Source organism: Athalia rosae, chromosome 4 (assembly GCF_917208135.1).
Source record: "Athalia rosae chromosome 4, iyAthRosa1.1, whole genome shotgun sequence".
NCBI lineage: Eukaryota > Metazoa > Arthropoda > Insecta > Hymenoptera > Athaliidae > Athalia > Athalia rosae.
The window spans coordinates 18,925,637-18,947,031 of record NC_064029.1 but is presented as its reverse complement, the minus strand read 5'-3'; the positions used below and the strand labels follow the sequence as shown (position 1 = coordinate 18,947,031).

Below are 21,395 nucleotides of genomic sequence, written 5' to 3'. Positions count from 1 at the left end.
TCAAGACAAACAAATTCGACTCCTACATCCAATAAACTCAAACTTCGCGTTGGTTTTTCTTTTAAAAAGAACGTTGTTAATTCTCTTGGTTGGCTGATCCTACGTTTAGTTGCGTTACCAGTTACACATTCAGCCTGGTAACTTGTGAGATATCGGACTTGATTTTTCAGGACAATCGGTAATTATGTCAAACTTTACGGGTGTCTATACACCCGTCTGGTGGCTGATCACGAACATTCAGGTTCATGATGCGGGATTCGTAGCCGCTGGCGGACTATCTAATTTAGTATGTACCGCAAAAACATTTTAGGATTTCAACCGAAAGAAAACCCTCTTGGTTTTGGAAGATCTAGGGTCACTCCGAGGCAGCGTAATTCACGTTGCGTGGGCTATCTTTACGACGGCTTTACTGTCCAGAGACCACCAGCTTCTGTATGCCGTCCACGCTCAAGTCTCTAAGGAAATCCCCATAAATCCCTAGGTTGCAGATTCACATAGCTACAGATACCATTGATCTTTTACGTAGACTCCGACCGTGAAAATTTCTTACCAGAAAAGGTTTAGGGTCATAAAAAACTGATGAACATCTCATCGCGAGGCAGATGGCGATACTCTGCAACGCGCCGAGAATCTATTCGGGATGGCATCTTCGTCAATGTAGCTGATGCTGTAAGATATTCACGACGGAGGGCCGTTTGATTATTCAAGAGTAAGTTAATACGACTGTGACGAGAGAATTTAGAAGTGTGCGAATGTTCCCGAAACGCAGGTGGTCTCTTCCTGGGAAACTCCACAACCTGCTTACTTTTTCTTTCTTCTACTTCCTCGCTATTCGTTCTTACGAAAATTAATCTACCGATCCACACTGCTCTCTTCCGCTCTGGAGAACAGGAAATATCTAAATAACTTATATTACAACACGTGAAAAATACATGGGGATATTTTGAGTAATACAGCGAAGAGGTGCACCAGTGGTTATCTGGTTTGTGGGTCGAAGGTACGTACAACATTCCGTCAAAATCATTTGCGATAAGTATGCTGCGCGCACAGCTGGGGTGATAATTACATGGCGTGTCGCTCGTGTGCGGTTTTCCAAAATAGTTCCGCCGTTCAGAATTTCTAGAGCACCTGCCGCAAGGTCTTCCGACACCTCGGTAACACGTCAGCGTCCCTTTTTCTGACCTGTTCCAACTGGCGTATCCCAAACGAAGGGACGGAATAAATCGTCAGGGTGAAACGACGCCTTGTTCCAATTTCACAAAACATTCCCACCTCATCGCGCGACGCGTAGACCCGACCAGGGTGGAAACCGGACGCTTCTATTTTTCCGGTCCAAGCTCTATATTTCGAGATTATTATACTTGTAACATTTTCCACTTGGTTTGGAACTGCGAATCGTGAAATAGGTGAAGGGATGAAACATGCGTAGGAAACGTTTCGGAACATGCTTGATATGAGGTGGGCAGACGACGGAGCATCACATCACATTGAGGTGATGTTTTGTTCACTTTTCTCTTCGCTTGCACATTACTTTTGTGACAGTTATTATCTCCGGTGAGCTTTGAGTATATTATTCGTGTGCGAAACTTACGCAGCAGTAAAAATCTTCAAATAAACGAGACATGAGGCTTTTAGATTGGTTCAGTAATTTGGTTTCCAACTTAGGGACCCTGACGATTTGTAATTCATGCATGAATTATTATGCATGCTTCTGCTTTAGCAGTAGTGGCCATGGCCGGATTGAGACCCTAAAATTGACAGCGTCACCTCCTCTGGGAAATAAGCGTTATAGTTCACGTGGAAAAAGATTAGCGACTTCATGAATACAGTATTACATTAACTTTATGTACGGAACAAAGCTAACAACAAGTAGAGCTGTGCATCGATCGAGAAATATTTATTCTTATTTGATATAAAAAAAAAATCACAATGAAGGCATTACGCTATATCTTCCATATTCTTACCCCTCGCCGCGTTAGTTCCATTTTTCATAACTTTGAAAGACAGTTTGTCACTCGACGGAAGAGTGACGATGTACTACTTGTCTTCGCCGATGGACATGTTAATTTGGGTGAAAATATTCCCACTTTACAAGTATAATCAGAATTGTGCGTCAGTATTATGGTTATATTAGAGTTTCACCCTTTTTAACGCCCGAAAATTACGTATTCGAAGTGCTAATCGGAATCCTTGATTCTCGAGGGTCTTAAACCTCTTAATCGCGGTCGGAGCATGAAATTTGAGTAATTTTATGCAGTTTGCTCACTGTTTGCTCACCGGATCAATAATTTGTTCGCCAAGAATTCTAGGGTTTCAAAACTCAATCAAACTTTCTGGCAGGATTAACTCTTTGAGTCGGCCGAGAATATCGACTTTTTAAGGGAGAATTATTTCGAGCAAAAGATTCTCCGAACTCTTTGCCACTCCTGCATTTTCACGGTACAATAAATCAGAGACACGGGTCTTCGTACAGACGTTAGCGGAAAGGCTGTGGCCACACAATGTGCGTACAAACGTACGTACGTCGGATCCACGTGACTATAATTCTGTTAAGGACACACCGCTCACGTGCTTTGAGGGTGAATGCGTCGCGGTCCAAAACGATCGGTCAAAATCAGTCGATGACAGCAGTTCATAGATACTTGTTGATATGTATGTGACCGCTGGCGTGACGTGCGACGACGTAAGAACATCTCCCCCTACCTTTTATAGATGGGCGTCGGTTTTTTCGGAAGGTTTGCGTTCGATAATTTCTAATTTTGAACTCCCGGGACTTGAGGAAAATTAATCGTGTTGATGAAGATCAATTTCGATGACTTGTCCTAATATTGACCTTATTTACGACGGCACGTATTTGAAATTGGATTACTTGAACTTCGATTTGACTCGGTAATTCGTTCGCGAAGAATTCGTCGTTCGAAAATATCCTCTAGCTTCGTTAGTAGATCAGAGGAATCTTCCCTACACTCTCAGTTGCATCGAAATTCACACTAATTCTGATAGACGTTTTTATGTGATTGAATCGATCGATGAAATAACTATCGTTGATTTGCTTTTCGAAGGTACCGTAGACCAATTTTTCCAATTTCAGTAGCTTTGATCGGAATTAGTGCCCCCGGCTGATTTTTTTTTTTTTTGACTCTGTCACCCCCTGATTCTATCCGATTGGAAAAGCGAAAAAAAACGTCCTTTGTGTTAGCGACTTGTTAATTTCGACAATTTTTACGAGTTAAAAAATTTATCACACAACCAATCGCGTTTTATGAACTGCGAACCTTGAATGTAATTTACTTGATTTTGCGAAACAAGTCTCCATGAAACGAACTGTGAATGAATAGAGTGTTTGATAAGTTGCCAGGTACCCCATGGAGTTTTTTCGATTTTGAGGTCAAAAATCGCCAAATTTTTTTACTTGGATTTTCCATGCTATTCTTATGTATTTCAATTTAGGGAATCCGATTCGACAATTTAAATTGATCTATTTAAAAAATTGATGGAGCTATTACCAATTTCTCGCGTTTTGGAGCAGAAAACCTGAGATATCTCGATGAGAAAAATTCGTAGATCGACAAAAAAAATTCTTGACATGTGTGTGAAGTATAAAAATGTGAAATTAGAAAAGAAATCACGGAACTAAACTTTAAACGGCGAACGAAATCAAAGGCAGCGCGAGTGAAGCATGCGCTTGTAATGCTAGTCCATATAAATCGAGGAAACTGTTTTCTGTTCCGCGACGGTCTGACTGCGAAGGTTTTTGCGACGGATTTCCGGACGTATTTCACATAAGACGTCATCCTGGGGGTCTGAAGCAATCTTCGTTAGATGCGATCACCGTCTAATTTAAGTGAATGTCCACGGGGCAGATCGAATTTCCCATCCCGTTTCTCAAAGCAACCCTCGCCGGTCTGCTTTTTTTACGCCTTGCTCAAAGTCCCTACTGACTGAGCCGAACAAATGTTTTCGAATATACCTATGATTTTCATCGCCGTTGGTGAATTGGACATCAACTTCTGGCTCGGGCAAGAAAAATGATGATTTTTGTCCATCGACATCCCGGGGACAAATTCACCAGGCTTAACTTATGAGTTCGGTCGTTTAGAGTAAAAAGCGGGGAAGTTTTCAGAGAGTTTGGATTTCTCGGGAGGTGTTCATTTCAAATTTTCATTTCACTATCCTCGTAATTTTGCAACTCGTCACGTCATATTGGCGGAATGGCGTAGCAAATAGAGTTTCTGGTAATATACTTTTTTCCAAACATTTTACGTTGAAATTGATTTTGTACAAGTTGAGTTTCTTAAAGTGTTGCAAGCTGGTACCTCAGAACCTATTGGAAATCGTGAAAAACGTTTCAGATGAAATCTGCAGCAGCGACCGGAGAAAGAAAAATGATAGTGCAATCTAAGACTTATAGGTGATAAAAGTGTCGAGGAGATATTAATGTCACATTGACTGTTTCAAGTAGAACCCGATAATTATTTTCGTCCCCTAGAATCGCAGCAGACAAAAAAACTTGTGTAAAAATGATGGTATAATAATAGAAAAGGAATATTATATACCTTTGAAAATTATGATAAATGTCAGTTGAATTCATTCAAGATTTCACCATGTCAGAAAAAACGAGTTGGATCTTTTTGAACAGCGGTGTGCAGGTTTTATCATCCTTTGGTTTCAGTATTATTTTTTCTCATTCCGCAATAATTCAGTTACGTCTCAATTTCATTTATTTGTGTAGAAGACGTTTATATATCTTCTCCTGTTTATTCGAGATCATAGTCCTACACAACTTCAGTATTCGCGATATTTTTGGGGAAGAATACACGAAAGACTATAGTGGCAGATATGATAGATTCGAGGTCTCCTGGACTTCCAACTCCGACCTGTTTGCAGAAATTGTTGTCCGTTAAATCGTGGTCCAAGTGGAGAAAACTGCTTCATGTCCAACATCGGTAGATTCTATGGTTCAGTGATTATCGCCTTACATTTTTTTTCACTTTACTCCATTCTTGAGGAAGGCTGGGATGGTTGGGCGACTTTGACCGCGGTTGGGTGACTCCGGAAACATGCAGTAAGGTTCGGTAAAAGTAGCGTCAACTTTCGTCGAACCGGAAATTATTGTACCCGAGTCTCCTTCCGTGTCGCAGTGGCTCCATGCCAAGAAATTTATTTCACGGAAACTGAATCGATGCTCCGAACGAACTGCAACAAACTGGCGGTGAATATGAGAATAGGTTGATGTGCGTGAAAACTAGAATATAGGTATACTTGAGTGTCGTTACAAATTTATTTGAGGTGAATCTTCAAGGTAATCTATGTAACTCTATTTTCATGGAATGTATATTCACAGGCATACGTGATATTTCGAATCCTTTTTACCCGTGACTCGTTGGCATTTAGGTCTTTGAGACGCGTAAGAACCCAAAGTTCCTATACGCGCAAAAGAAATACATCTCTCAAGCGCTTTTTCCCCATAATCGCATCCGAAGCAACCCCATTTATTTGAAACGTTAGGGTCTCGTACCCCTCAAATTGTGCGCTCTGTTTTTTCCTTTGGAATACGCCTTTGACCTTTAGCACGTTGCTCCAGGGAATCTATGGGATGAACCAATATCGACCTCTAGACAGGCGTGAACTTCTATCGAGTTGATTCTATTTTTGCAGATCCGAACGTTTGAGTAGAAGTGCTTACGGCCTGGTCCCCGTTTGTCGTCGACTGCGTAAAGGGTAGACAAAAATATTTGCTAGGGCAAGCACAAAACGAATCCAAATCTCGAAGGACCGGTCTCTGCTACACTACAATGTCCTTTGTACTGTCGAGCTGAATTTGGCCAGCGTTAACAACAAGATGAAACAAATAAGGGCCCATGCACTTCAAATCATTCTATCAAGAGTCGCGAAAGTTGTATCGATTGTAGGAATCTTTCCACGCAATGAACTGTAAAAGTTCCGTTACTTTTTTTGGCATACCTACTCATTGCCAGTCAACACGCAGATTTATTCTTTCACCACTGCGAGATCCAAAACTATGATATCACGTTCGAATTCAGTGAACTCGAACAGTTCGACACGCCTAGTTCCATTCACCCTCACGTGTGTTCGGTGAAATGGAGTTTTTGATACGATAACGTTGCTACAGTTATTCAAAGAAATACACACCTATTCATTGGGAAAGATAGAGCATGTGAACTCTCTGAATTTTAATAGTATAAATCTGCCAAGGTTGTTTTGTCGAGTACCACAGAAAGTTGGCGTGAGACTTTCGGCGGATGATGTGGGCGCCGGTGTCCCGGTAGACCCTTGGAATCCTACCTTCTCCCTGATCCCTACGGTTCAAGTGGACGTATATTCTGCTTATATAGATATACCCATAACTTTTTCTCCGCAGGCCTTGGAGCCGATCGAATTCCCTCGATTTTCGTCAGAGTGGCATCACGCCCGTAGGGTCTGTAAGAACAAGAGGGCAAAAGAGGAGAGCGGTACAGGGATACTGGAAAGCCGTCAATCTCGCTTTGGGATTTACAACCCTCCATATTGGTCTCTCATACGTCTTTCATTTGTCTCGCTTTTCTCTTTTACCCATCACTGGAAACCACTTCGTCTCTGCATCTATATATTCCACTTCTTTACACCTACGCGAACGCCCCGAAGCTCCTGGCCCTTTCGCGACGACAATAATTAATCAATATGGGCACCTCTGACAACGACTGACTGGCGTATAATTGTAACGGTGTGGCAGCTAGCGATGTTAACAAAAGTATCGTTCGCCCCTTGAAACCTGGTATCATTTCAATTTACAATAAATCTTTATGGTGTTGTATACGTTTCCAAGAGTACGAAGAAGTCCCGAGCAATTTTTTAATGCGGTTCTTCACTTTTGATATCTAGGAAATTGACGATGACCCTTACCAATAAACCAAGTGTATGTACTTGGATAATATCATCTACAATATCGAATTTTCATAGGTCTTCAACCGAGTACGAGCGTTATCGTATTCCCTAGGAATTTTGTCCGGAACTTCATTGTTTCAAATTCTTTCTGCTACAAGACGATTTTTAGGGAAAAAAAAAATATCAGCTCGAAAGTAAGAGACAGCTGCACAAGAGCACTGCCAGGCAGTTGTGTGTACATTGTCTCGACTGTTGCATTCGCTAGTTATAGGTGCATACGTGCGCAAAATGTGAGAGGCAATATCGCCGTCGGAAGTTATACATCTATATGAACAACAGAAGCATTGTTTGCGATTGCCTACACGTAGAAACATTTGATCGCACACTTGAAGCACTTGCAGTGTTGTGCACATAACGTCTGTTTGTGTACCATAGTTTACCTATTGTTCGTAGTTTAGTCAGGAAACTAAATGGGGGATTAAACGTCGGTACTTGCCATCTGCTGACATCATATTTCGCAGAGTTAATAAAAAGCTGGCAAGTTTCGCAAACATTTTGATTACAGATCTCCAACTTGTGCAAGGCGAATAAGGTGAAATTCTGACGAGCTGCACTGGCCACTGTCTGTCGCTGATTTTTAATCCTTGAGCTTTCATTTCTGAAACGTATTTTGTTAACAGAGGACGACTTCCTGAATATTGCTCATTATGGTTTCGTACACATCTCACGTTAACCACATGAGTCGGTATAATCGTATACAGATCGAAGTCGGTCATATTGAGTTTCGAGTTCTCTTAGTTATGGAAGCTTATGAATTCGTCTGATGTGGTAACCAGGACGCCAAAGGATCATTCGAGAGATTCGAGTATCGGGAGAGTCGGAGATGTTCGTAAAAAGGCGGAAAATTGTTCAGGAGTTGGATTAAATTTTTCACTCACGTAAGATTCAATTCAACATTGAACGTAATCCGGAGTATCCGATCGAAGTAATTATCGGAAGCAGCCCGCGTACGAAGCCGAACCAACTTGCATTTAGAATTAGATACAGGTATTTCCGATATCCATGGCTTGAAAGAAACGTCGGACACTTATAAATGGTACTTTTTATCACACTACTTTTTCCGTATCCCGAGGTATATGTGCCCTATCCAATTACATCGCCAGATGGATTACCGGTTGGATTTTGCGTCGAGTTTACCTTGATTTATCAACTGCGGTGTGATATTTTTTACGTCCGACCGCGAAAGCGATCATTTTTAACACAACTAATAATCTTATTGTTAGTTTGCGAATTCGAAATGTTTAGAGCTTTTGTGATATCGATGAAATCAGAGGGTCTAGGTTTTTTTATCTGGAAGACATGAATCATCCGAGCCGAGGAAAATTGTTGCAATTCGCATATTATGAACCCCCTGTTTCAAAGTCCCTCGTGTGGTTGTATAGGGATTTTATACGGCGGTCACGTTTACCGAAAATGAAATCCGGCAGACGTTGGTCCGGGCTAAACTGGATCGACCTTTTGGGATCTAAATTTAAATGTTCAATTCGAAGCTCAATTACCGTCGGCTTCGGACTGAAATCCCACTCTGACCTTTGACCTTCGCAGCTTGAACCGGACTCACTGGCAATAAGTGCACGAGGGATGGGCGCGCGCACCGACGTTCGACGTGAAAGTGTAGGCGCATAAACGTGATACACGTATACATGGGAGAACTATGAAATGCATTTGGGGATTGGCCTCCCAAATTTCGCCCGTAAGTGGGTTGATGGTACGCAAATTTAGGTGTTTCTGGGAAATTTATAACTTTCAAACGATTTGTTGTCAATTGATCGATCGACCGTTGGGATACGTTATTTGCACAAAGTGCGGTTCAAATAAATAACCCTCGAACGTGCAGTTCATCTCTAAAAAGTGATTCATTTCAATTTGCAGTTTATTTCTTGTTGATTTCCATTCGGGAGTTGATTGACTCACAAATATCAGTTGATCACTGTTGATTGATTAAGAATGTTAATTTGTGATTTAATCTGAATGAAATGGTTGTGAATTGGTTTTGAATTCATTTTATCATATCTACATCTTAAATGGAAAGTCGTCCTGACTCGAAACATCTAGCAGATTATCATGAGGAAGGGACCCAATTAGGTCCGAAGTTTACTTAGGTAAGTTCGTTCAATTTAATGATCCTACAGAAGCTTTTTATTCGAAATTTAGTTCATGTTTGATAGTACAAAATGTTTATCCATAGAGTGAATAAATTAATTGACAAAACTTGCCCGCAAACTAGTACCTCGCAAGTTATTGCGCCCGCAGGTCTCGACTACCATCAACTGCAATTTAATGTTCCCACAATAACACCGAATCGTCCGTTGAAATTATCTTCACTTTAAATAATCTCGAGGCAGTAATACCGTTCGGATAAAGCAGGCAATCGTTTTCACGGTAGCGTCGTTTTATCACATTTCTCCTTTTTTCACTCCACATTTGTGTGTGGAGCAGCCAACTACTGTGATTTGTGGGGAAAGTGAACGAACTACGTTCAAAAAAATGGTGTACCCTATACTCGGCGAAGTATACAGTGATTTCGGCAGCCCCCTGCAGCCATAAGTTATTGTGAACTAAACTCCGAAAGTAGTGGAAAAGTTACGTATCGGAAGGCAATTTACCCTTGACTTATCGGCTATGGTTAGTATCATTATGATCAGCTCGCCATCATAATCAGGTCTTCCATTTTAAAATGTTTGTATAAAACGTCGAATCAAAATATACAGTGAATATATAGCGCGCCTGTGCAGTGTAAAAACCAGAATTGGAAGAAAAAAAAAAAACCTTTCGGATAACTCGTCCTACCGTTCTTCATTGTGTTACATCGTACTCTTGATAAGATGGTTGAATGGACGCTTGATGTAATCGGAGGTTTGTTAGTGGTGAGCAAATATAGTAGGAGCATGAAGAATTATTTGTTCTTCCGTCAGGCTTAACACGGAAAAGTGACTCTGGCAGGACAAGCACCGCACACCCTGCAGAGCGGCTCTCGACGATGAGAGCTAGTCTTGAGAAAAATCGATCGTAAAAATTTTCTTCCACAAGTGCAGATATACCTATGGATGTACATAGAAAAAAGTTCACCCTCTGCCAACGATACTTCCGCACCTCCTATATGTCCTACGCTTCGCGGTCGAACGGCGATGACGCGCCGGGAAATATAATTAAAATGATGCGGAGAGACACGGGAGAATGAGATCGTTCGATGTTGACTGGATAATAAGAGAGAGAGAGGAAAAAAGAAAAAAAACGACGAGATGCGGTAAATTATTTTCCAGCATGACAAATTTTTAGAATTCATCCAATATTTGTACGTACTTTCCCGGAAATGAGATTCGGAGTCTTCCTCACCCTCCTCGGATGGATCAACAGCGCTGCTGGTGCCGTATGTACAAAGTTGATTAAAATTGCAGATCACGTTATCGGAACCCCCCGACAAAATTTATATACAGCATTCGCATGCATTCGCTGATCGAATACACTCAAATTATAATACCTTCCCGCGTCATTGAATTTCTTCTAACGGGGTGGAGCGAGGGACGGAGCTTTATATTGAATCTGTTTGAATTCTAATTATAATATGTATGCGTATCTGAACCTTTGCCATATAATTTTCCAGATGGTTGAAAAACGTTAATTGTCGGTACATCGAAATGACGAACGGTGGAGTGGAATTAATTTTTGAATAAAATTTCATCCAGCTTGCGACTTGGTCAATTGATGAAGCTGTTGCTTCGAACCAGCGTCTCCTCTTCGCGAGGTCTTTTTTCTCAGAAGATCCCGAGACGTGGCATTGCTGGTTGATAATTGAGGCAATGAAAGGTGCAGGGTCAAGTGGTACGTGTGACGCGAGAGCGGGAGCTTGGAAACTCTCGGAAATACCAGAGAACGAATAGCGAAATAAAGGTCAGGTTTACCGCAACGCAAAGTACGAAAGTTGTTATAGTTTTGGTTCACTGCTCCGGTTCGAAGCCAGATATGGAATCCGCACAACACCGAGTAACAATAAAACCATCGAGTGTAGACTACCGGTTTTATGGACTTTTGGTTTACGGGCATCTTTTGAATCGCTATAACTCCGGAACCCCGATTCCGCGATTTCAGTAACACCAACGGCTGGCTTCCATAAATCGTCGATTCGGTTTTATTATTGTAGGATAAAAATTTTTCCGCATCGATTTCTGCAGTCGCCGTTTATGGAGCTTTTATAACATGCTCAATGTGTGATCATCCGAGGCCGTATACCGGACGCAAATAAAACAAAGAAAAAAATTATTACCTGTTAAAACAGTCTATTTATTGACCAAAGGAGCACTTGATACCATCGCGTTGATAATTTATCTCAATTTTATAACACCGTTTCACATAATTCATTCCCTCGGCTAAACAGCGGGAAGATTTGTTAAATTTTGAATTTCGAATAAATTCTGCCGCCGATATTTACAAATCTGTACAAAAGACTGCAAGCTCGTAAGGTAACACCGTAGAAATCGATTCCACGATGAACATTACTGGCGGAAAATCCTTCTTATCGGCGTAAGGACAACTGGAAAAGTTCCAAGGATGTGCTGTTCACGAACGGTCGATTAAGCAGAATCCATTCTCTCGGTTGGAATTTGTGTGCAAAGCGCGCCCTAGAGATAGAAGTAAAATCATCCGAAAGCTCGTGAGATAATTCAATTTGTCTACATTTTTAATTTCATGCCCTCCAATTTGGCCGCATCTTCATTTGCCATTAGCCACGACTTTTCCTTAAAGTTCAAGCAGACTCTCAACACTTCAAGTTAACAGTTCCATGCGCAACGTGGGTAATGAAATAATTCGTCCTTGAAATGATAATTTTAGGCTCACATTGATTGTAATCCAAGAAAATTCGTTTTCCGAAAAAATGTCATCCTTGAGAAGAGAGAAAAATTATTCTTCTTGAACTGATTTGGCCTAATTGAAATCATTTTCCTAAATAAATATAATTCTATTCAATCAACAATTTGATATAATCGATATAAGAAAAAGTAGACATTTTTTTGAATCAGACAACAAATATTTGGGTCACGACCTATAATTATTCGTCATCCTTATTTGCCGCATAAAATGAAATCTCTTTTTATGCATAGCAATCGGAAACATGTTGTCCCAGATGGACTCCGTAAAATACCAATAGGAGATTCCACCAACCATTAGGAGGAGCAATTTTTCCGTTTTAGTATTTCGCAGTTGAATGTATTTGAATACGAATATACGTCCATTCGGTTCCATATCAATGCTTATATCTTTGGACGAGAGGTTTTGAATTTATGCGGCAACACGTCGTGCAGAACGGTAAAAATTAATTCACCGATAGTAGAAGTAGGTAGGTAGGTAGGTACGTACGTACGTGCATTATAGTGGGAAGGCTCCGTGAATTATTTTTCGCTACACTGAAACTCAGGCTCTGCCGCAACATCGTTTCTTCAAGTTTAATTGAACAGTCGGTATAAAATTTCGTTAAGGGTTGAAAACTGCGTATTGGCCACGAGCCAGCTAATTTATGGAGTAGCGTGCGGCCCGGTTGCCCACGCCTTCAGCCTCGTTACGGCAGTCTTCTGTAGTGGCAGTTTCCTATCTGCTTTCAATTTCAACAATTTTTCATTTCTCGTATTTCATTTACGTGTATCCACGAGTCTCCGGGGCACGTTCTTGTGCGAGGCTTGAAAAATTATCGAGTTATCATTTTGAAAAGATTCATTGCGGCATGGAACGAAAAGCGAGTCTTGAGATAATAATGCCGAAATATAAGCGATACGAATTTCAACGGACGCTTCGGAATACTATGAAATTCCATTTTCAAGCGTCACCCGGCGTAATTTATTTCTGTCATTATTTTCTCGCTGGTTGCGCGTTTAAAAATAGAACGCATTAGGAACGGATCGGTTATCAAGTTGCCAACGGATTCCATTGGGTTCTCGTTTGGTCGCCCTGTACCAACATCGTCGAATCGACCGAGGAGGTCGGATCGACGGCGATCGCCTGTTTTCCTTTTTCATTCTCCGATGCCAAGTAGCGTCAGAAATGAGACATCATTTTTGTCAGTGCATCCGGGACGAATGAAACTCGTCGGATGCGCTTACAATTAGACGCTCGCTGTTCTTCTGTTGACTCAAGGTGTGTCGCTGAAAGGTATTTGACGTGATCGTAATGTCACTGACTCGACTTGTCTTCCCACCGAAACGCAGTCGAATTCTTTGACTTTGTGCGATAACCTCGTGGCGAAATCGGGGAGTGTCCCGTCGAATCGGAGAATCGCTGCTACCGTAATAGAATGACCAAAGGTTCACGATATGAAATGTTACCCTATACTTAAACGTATCGCGGTGCAGGAATGAGGTGTATTTCTCGGGTCGATATATTGCTCTGACCTCCGACCTTGGTATCCACTATTCCATTTCCTCAATTTCAACCCCCTCAAGTAAAAAGTCCGACGGATATCGCTCGCTTCTTTACTTGAAGTTCAGTCGACTGGTTTTTTGCGAGTGACATACTATCGTCACACCAGGCTTATGATAGCTCGGGATATTCCTCTCATATTCTGAAATATTCCCTCGCTAGCGAAAGGTGAGTGTAGGTCGAAAAAACCAACGATTTACCTGAGCTCTCAAGGCACTCTCTTGAATGAAACCACCTAGGAGGCACGTTTTGACGCCAAAAAAAATTCACAACTATTTTCGAAATTTGATCTTCGGAAACTTGAATTACTTGAAAGCAAAGTTTCAGTTGAGCCGCTCGATTGATCATAGAGAAATGCTACGAATATGAACAATAGCGAAAACGTGAAGCGTAGTTTTTTTTCCGAAAGACAAGCCGCGTCATCTAATTGGATGAGTGGAATTCGATGTACGAGTATAATTAGGGCGAGATGTATTAATATCACCTCGCGTGTTTACGTATATCATCTAGTAGGAGGGCTTGAAGGCATATCATACCTGACTGCCCGCCCGTACACTACCCGTAGTACACGTGTCTACATTTGCATGATATTACGCATCGCACAGACGCAAAGCGTCGCGGCCGTGTGACCGAATCAAATTTCCTCTTCGACCACCTCTACATGCACGGTTCATGACATTAGCTTTACAAGTACCCATCCGATGCTTGTGCATCGTCGACTTCAGACCCGAAGCTTTCTGTAGATCGAACACCGATCTTATTAACGAGGAGCCTTTTTCATCGGACAATGCAGGCCAAGCTCCATGCCAACCTCTATCCGATATCCTACACCCTTTGACTGGTGTGGGCGCATTTATGCGCCTTCGGTGTGGACGATGGACGCAAATGCGCGGTCGGCGAGGGTTTGGGGAAAAGGTTCGACACTCTTCTAGGTCAACTACGCGACACATCTATTGACTTTGCTGTTCGACCCCTACACGGCTTGCCCTTTTCAACGCAGACGCTTTTCGGGGACCGCTATCGCTTAAAACAACAAATCCGTCGATTCGCACGATTCGTTTGTTACGCTGTCGCGTAGATGATGAGAGAATAGCGTTTGTACGAAATTCGGTGCACGTCGAACTTAGTAGACGCGTCCACGTTGGTACATCTCGAATACGGCACCCGCAGTTTTTTGTATAGGTCACCAGGCTATTTGATAAAAGCGTTAGGATAAGCGACCGTAGGATAGGATTCGACAACATCGATCTTCTTGATTTGTCCGCCCTATCAAAATTTCCTCAGTTCCTTAATCGGCATGAATAAGCGTCGGTGAAGTTTCCATACGCGAAGGTATTCACCTTTCTATAAATGCGGCCTGGCGTTGGCCTGCGATGCGAAATCGATTTCCCCCGACGCTACTTTTACTACCAACAAGTGAAATTTCTTGCTCGAGATACTCCTACCCATATTCCGAGACCGTCCGTCGCTTCCCTCAGGGCTAAGATTACCTTCCACTTTAGGCAATAATTTTCGTACCCGGAATACGTCCACTACACATTTATCGATTTTTGTAACAGTGCAGACTATGTGCAACTACGTACCCCTGTAGGCATTCGACCATTTCAATTTTATCCAGTTGAACTTGTTCGTGTCGTAGGAATAATTTTTAACAAGCTCAGGATATTCTGCATACCATATATTTTTCTCCGATGAAATCAGATTCGACAATACTTGATGTAATAGCATCAAACTTTCGCAGCTGCTGCTACCGTCGAATCGATTTCACTACGTATAATAAAACTTACCGAGTAATCTTACTCTTACTGCGAATAGATCATTCCTGACGTCTGTTCATTTTACTTTCGTCTTTATCGTTTCAGATGTGTGAAACGAGGAAAAGGTGTTGAAATTCTCTAGAGGCATGTCAAATTGTTGCCAAACGGAATCGCCCAGCTGACATACGAGTGGTGAGTTGTTCATGCCTCACGTTACTTTCTATTAAGAAGAATATTTAAATGGAACAAATATTGAGAAGTAGGGTGTATTTAATTGCCGGATGGATTGGACCTTTTCATAGGACCTAGCTTTCCCTATATTTTCTCATAGAACGGTCCAATTTACTGGTTGGTTCAATATGCCCTTCGTTCTCATACGTGGTTATTATACATCGATAACGAGACAAGTTTATTCGAGTACTTTATAAGAAAATTTCAAAAGCCAATTTGCTCCTTTTGTACCACAGCAATTATTTATCATGATTTACCATGAGTTTATTATCGATTCATGGAACGGTTCTCAATTGAACTTTGATGTTCACAATGCATAAAATAGCTGTACGTTTTGCTGTGGTACAAGATTTGTCTAGTGTACGTTTCATAACTCTACGTACCCCCGACTGAATTCTACTTGTCAGTGCACATTTCATCGATTTATTGATCGTTTTCTCGTGATCAAGGTTTCCAACGGGTTCAATTCTTCAAATGGGTGACATGATTTTCAGTGATAATGACGTCTGAGACGTCGTCGACGGCTGATAGTCCAGCGCTGCTCCACAGGCCGCTGTTGACGTCATCGACCCGGACGAGATCCGGAAATTTACGTCAGACGTCCGAATCCTGTACCCCAACTTCAACCCTTGCACAATCCCCTCCAAACAGCGTACCTGGCGTCCGATTTCACGCACTGGAAATGGATCACAAAGCTCCTCGGTAAGTCTCTCCGTACCTGCTCTATGTGTACCGTGGTATAGGTATCCCTACGTAGATCCATCTAGCATATGTACCTGTCGCCCGTTTCTCTGACATCTCCATTAATATTCAACGCGCGCCAACGTCGAGCAGCGTCAGACGGGCGTCGGCTAAGGGGGAACGAGGAATCGTTCAAAGAAAATCGCGAGGTTTGGACAAAGCCAACGTGGTTAACAGAGTTATGAATTTAACGACGAAATTTTATCTGTTCGACAGGGTATTTCAGGGTATGTAACCATCGACGATGCGAGATATTTCTTTTGCTCGAGGAAGAACAGAGACACTTTATAAAGGAGTTTTTGCAAAAATTCGCACGCACAGGATACGCCCGAGAAACTTAGAAGCCGCGGGGCGATCGGAATAGAGGATTTGATTTCGAATCTCGATGTTTCGGAAGCGTTGCTGCGGTAACGTCTCCTTTTTGTAACGGTAAACAATTTATCAAGTATTCAGCGAGTTTCAGCGGTTATGAAACTTTCAGAATGTGTAAATTATGTGTGAACTTTGCAATATGTAATTGTTATTTCATTAGTCAATCAAGCGAGTCTGAAACTTCGTGAATTTAATCATTGACAATGGAAGTTTTCCTTCATCGAAAATTTACGATTATTTCAACGAATCTCAATGAATAAACTTTTCCATTACGACTGAGTGAGCGAGGAAACGCTCTTCGTATTACTCTACTTTCTCCCCACAAAAATGTAAAAAAAAAAAAAAAGTATCGAACAAAACCGATTTGAATTGCGCTTTGCAACATGCTGTCCACTTGTCACGCCTGGTTTTCGCTCGGTTACTAAACCTTCATCGTCGTCTTAGCATAAAAATAATGATTCATTTCGAGAGAATTATAAAACAATGAGGTAAATAAGCGAGACCTTTGTTTAATTAATTTCGTACTTTAGCACTACGCCAACTTTGAAAAGGGGAAGAAGTTTTTGAGTGAAACGAAAGTCCCTGCTTGCGACCGGCTGCAGCACCGGTGCAATTAGAGTTGAAGTGTGTGTAATTATTACGCATTTTCCTATTCAAGAATTTCCCACAAATCGTGCTAGTCACAGTTGTACGAGGATAATAATAATGAAAAAAGCGAGAGAAATTCGATATACCGGAAAAACTTTTTTTTTCCACGGTATTTTTTCATTTTGCGAGCAATGTATTCAAATTAAGTGAAATCCACCATGAAGTGTATGATTGAAATCTAGTCTTTACTTTGTTGCATGAAACGGTTTTCCAACGTAGGTTTCTATTTATTAAAAGTTTGGTAACAGGGTAAAGTTGTTAATTGTGTTCAACAAGTCTAATTTGAATTTGATCCCCGATTCACTGACCCCTGCACATTCGAGAACATGGTCAACTGTCATATTAATGACATAATTGTTCGCAAATCCGGTTCGCTATTTCAAATATACTATTTTTCTAATATCACTAAAAGTGATGGAAATTGGGTGAGAAAACAAAGTAAAAAGGGACCGCTCGATATCTAAGCTTATAGGTTTTTTCGCGAGTAGAAAAGACTGAATTAGTTTTACTCTCTGTCTGATTGTTTTTTTTTCCAGTTGTTTTTCCCTAAACTCCCATAAATTTGCAGTAAATAAGTTTGCGCGTCGCTGAATTATATTTCGAACGTGCGTATTGTAGAAAGGATTCGTTGTTTTTCTCGTAACGCGATAAGAGTTCTAGACTATTTGAGTCTCGGATAAAAGATTGTCGAGCTTTCTACCGCTTGAGTCTGCGTCACGGCCAGAGGTCATCTGATTTCGACCTTCACGCACGGGGCGCAAATCTGCCCCGAGGAAACGTAGACGTAGGAATCGCGATCCCATAGATGCGTATGAGTGCATATGAGATTCGATCTCAGACTATGAATACGGATCGAACTATCACGGATCACTGAATTTTCATACGATCTCTTTATTTGTTTGCTTCCTTTCTATTCTCCAGTGGATAAATCGAGGCAAAAACACTCGAAATTGTATTTCACAGGAGCACACTAGGGCGTGCAATATCTGAAAAAAAATTGATTTGCATCACGTAAAAAATTTTACTCTCTCTAGAGACGTTGTGATCTTTTGAACTTTTAGCTACGTATCATATGAAGCAAGAAGTGAGCTTAATTCGGACACACAACAGTTTTAACTGTATAATCGTAGAACGACCCAGGTGTACCGTTCCAAGGTTATGCATCAAGTTGGTGCGATGGACGGCGGGGAGCGAGAAAAAACAAAGAAAAATAATATCGGGCAACCGAATGAACCTGGCGAATTAGCCCTATATTTATTACATTTCATGATTCATTTGATAATCTCATAACCCTACGGAATATTTCATCGACATCGACCCTCGTAGCCCGAAGACTAAACTAGACGCAGCTATAACTCCTCTCCTAGTCCCCTGTATGGTACACAAAGGAATTGGGAGCCGGGTTCGTTATAATTTATTCGCTTGGAATCCTAGCGAGTCGAGGGATGAATGTTTGCTAATATTCGTTTCTATTCGGCTTTTTCGGCAATCTCATTTGCTTCTCAATGTCTTTTAGCCACGAATCAGGCTTGTTGAGAAATTCAGACGAAATCCGAATTCCTTCAGTCTTCGTAGAACAAGAGTATGATAGGATTTGTTCGCACTTTCAGCTTTCTACGTTCATATTTTAAGATCGGCCGTTTGTTTTTCGCAGCCCTGTACACAGTCAGCCAGCATGTCGAGGCTTTTAATTAGCCTTCAATCCCGGTGAATAGCGAAACGGAAGAGTACGATGTCAACCGGTGTTCTCAGCTCGCTCATTTCACGAGTCCCGCGGCATGGCATGCCGTCTATTGTCGAGGCATCGTGTCGAAAACATCTTCTGTCCGGCCTCGTTGTTTCTCATTATCAAATGTCAGTCAGATAGACGTATGAGCTCGTCAAACGTATATTTCATTGCTCGTCAATTTTCATATTCGCAATTAATGAGTTGCCGATGTCCACGATCATGAGCGTCGACTCGAGGCAAAGAACCGGGGACAATCGGCCCTATCGGTATACCCGGGTATTTTGCAGCCTGCGTGGTTCTTCTTCGAATACCGTTCCCATTATACTATTTTAGACGTGGGTATCATATCATAATATAGAAGGGAATGTCTCGTCGGTGTCCCTATGACAAGCCATTTCGTGATAAGGTATTCCAACTTCCTACTATAAGGTACGTGCGATATAATACAATGTCCTTGCGAGAAGGGCCGAGAACCTTTCAAGTAACTACGTTTAGGAGGATAAAGCGCGAATGGAGAGTTTATCGCCTCGGATCATAGGGATTCGAGGAAAAATGACAGCGTTATAAAGGGCAACTGCGAAGCAGATGAACCACCCTGAAAATGTGAAGCGATCAAAGTAAGCGTTTTTGCCACGGTCTGATCCCCACTGCGACTCGAAATCTGAATCACACTTGGACGAGACTCGCGAAATGTACGTAACAAAAACTCCACAAAGTTCATACTCGCGGTATTCGAAGACTGGAACATTATTTCGAACTTATCATTGATCCTCCTGCGTTTACGGAGCATCGAGAAATTTTTCAATTCTTTATTACCGATGATTAAATCACGAAGAAATTAATCACTCGGGATGAGAATATAATCAGCTTGGTGCATATTTGAAAATATAATTTTCACGTATGGTATTCTAATTCGGAGAAACGCCTCAACCTCGTGTTCTGCACTTCTCTCGATGCACTTCCATGCGTTCACCCTGAAGCTTGATTGAATTATCTAGCCACTAGCTGACATTGAGATATAGCGTTACATTATAAGACCCTGCACGATGTGTCTCTCGACTTCACAGCCTGAGGGGTGTACTTTACCTTTTGAACTTTGAACACCTGGGATACATAAACCCCGCTCCTTGCGTGTAGCGATAACAAGGTTATATCATAAACGAGCGATGATTCAGTTTCACACCTTGTTTAATATTGTACATATTAAATACTTATCATTTCATCACGGAGTGAGACAACCAGCTCGGATGGATCAGATCTTTCTCTGCCCACTGCCATTGATGAGGTATCCATATAGAGTTCCGCTTACCAATGATCGTCTCTGAAAAGGATAGCGAAGTGACGTAGAAAAGTTGGATGGAAAAAAAAAGTTGACTGAATAACAAGGGTGGCGCGAGCAAAGGTTGCAGAGAAATTATGATTGGAGAGAGTGAAAAAAGATTCATAAAAAGTCAGTACAGTAATGGATATAAATCGTTCCAGCGAAACACTAACAGTGTAGAGGAGGAAGATAAGCGTAAAAACACCGTCACTGATGCGGTGCACCGGATGAGAAAGACCACCACAAATCATGGACAACAACTAGGTTTTTCAACTTCATCTATAACTCGCGGTGAACCGAAGTACAAAGCACGAAAATAACTCAAGTCCGCTATTAATTTCAGCAGTCGAAATTAACTGTTTTAATCTTCGTGCGAAACATAGACTTTTGTGTAGATGCCAAAAAAACAAAAAGACTACGTCTGAAGAAGATGCAATCAAAAAGTTGCTGACAATGATTGGTCGAATTTGCTTGTGTCCTAATCTGGTAATACCGAACGTCAAGAAAACTTACAGCGCACTGGCGCCCACAGGGACCAATCAGACATTCAATTTTTAGTATCCAGTCCGAAGAGAGTCTGGATCAATATCCTAATTCTCGACTCTTCCCTGGTCTCTCTCTTCCGTCTGTCCTCATTTCTGTCCAGAGTAACATATCCCGATGACCAATGCGTGGTTTCGTTACTCCGAGCTTTCATTCTTAACACGTCATTTCCATCGAACGATTTTAAAATTTGATTAACCGTCTTCGAAGGAGACTTAACATTCTATCCATCAAGATAGCGCACATGGGATTTACCTTGGGATTTACCGTAGTTATATAAATGTAAGATTGATTTAATCAGTTCAAGGTATCATATACGCGAGGCTCAATTGCCTACGTGTCAAACACGCATTCCTTGTTCAATTCTGAGGGTAATTGGGTCGAACCGTGTAGACACATACATTCACGCAACACAAAGTTCGGCAAATTAAGCATCAGAAAAAATGTTTTCAAACAGAAAAAAAAAAGGGTTGAATTTTTTGTCCACCACGTCGCGAATACAGTACTAATGTAATCGATTCTAACTATCAAGGTAATAAACTTGGAAGTACGGTAGCTTATTCTGAATCACCCCTACAATCGACTTTGGTCGTGATTTAGTTTTATCCGTAATTGCACCACTCGCACCATCCGGTGCTCGGCAACTCGCTCGCATCAATTTTTTTTTTCTCCGAGGAGTTCTCGATCAACCGCGACAAGT

General features: G+C 41.5%; 1 protein-coding gene across 7 annotated transcripts in view; it reads left to right on the top strand.

The window, feature by feature from the left end:
• LOC105693588 (potassium voltage-gated channel subfamily KQT member 1-like) overlaps positions 1-21,395 on the top strand; it is a 96,140-nt gene that overhangs the window by 9,935 nt on the left and 64,810 nt on the right. For all 7 annotated transcript variants that reach the window (XM_048654645.1, XM_048654644.1, XM_048654656.1 and 4 more), the window contains exons 2-3: positions 15,216-15,302; positions 15,836-16,043. In XM_048654645.1, coding sequence (XP_048510602.1) covers positions 15,841-16,043 — 203 coding nt within the window. In that variant the 5' untranslated portion in view covers positions 15,216-15,302; positions 15,836-15,840. The remainder of the gene's footprint in view (positions 1-15,215; positions 15,303-15,835; positions 16,044-21,395) is intronic.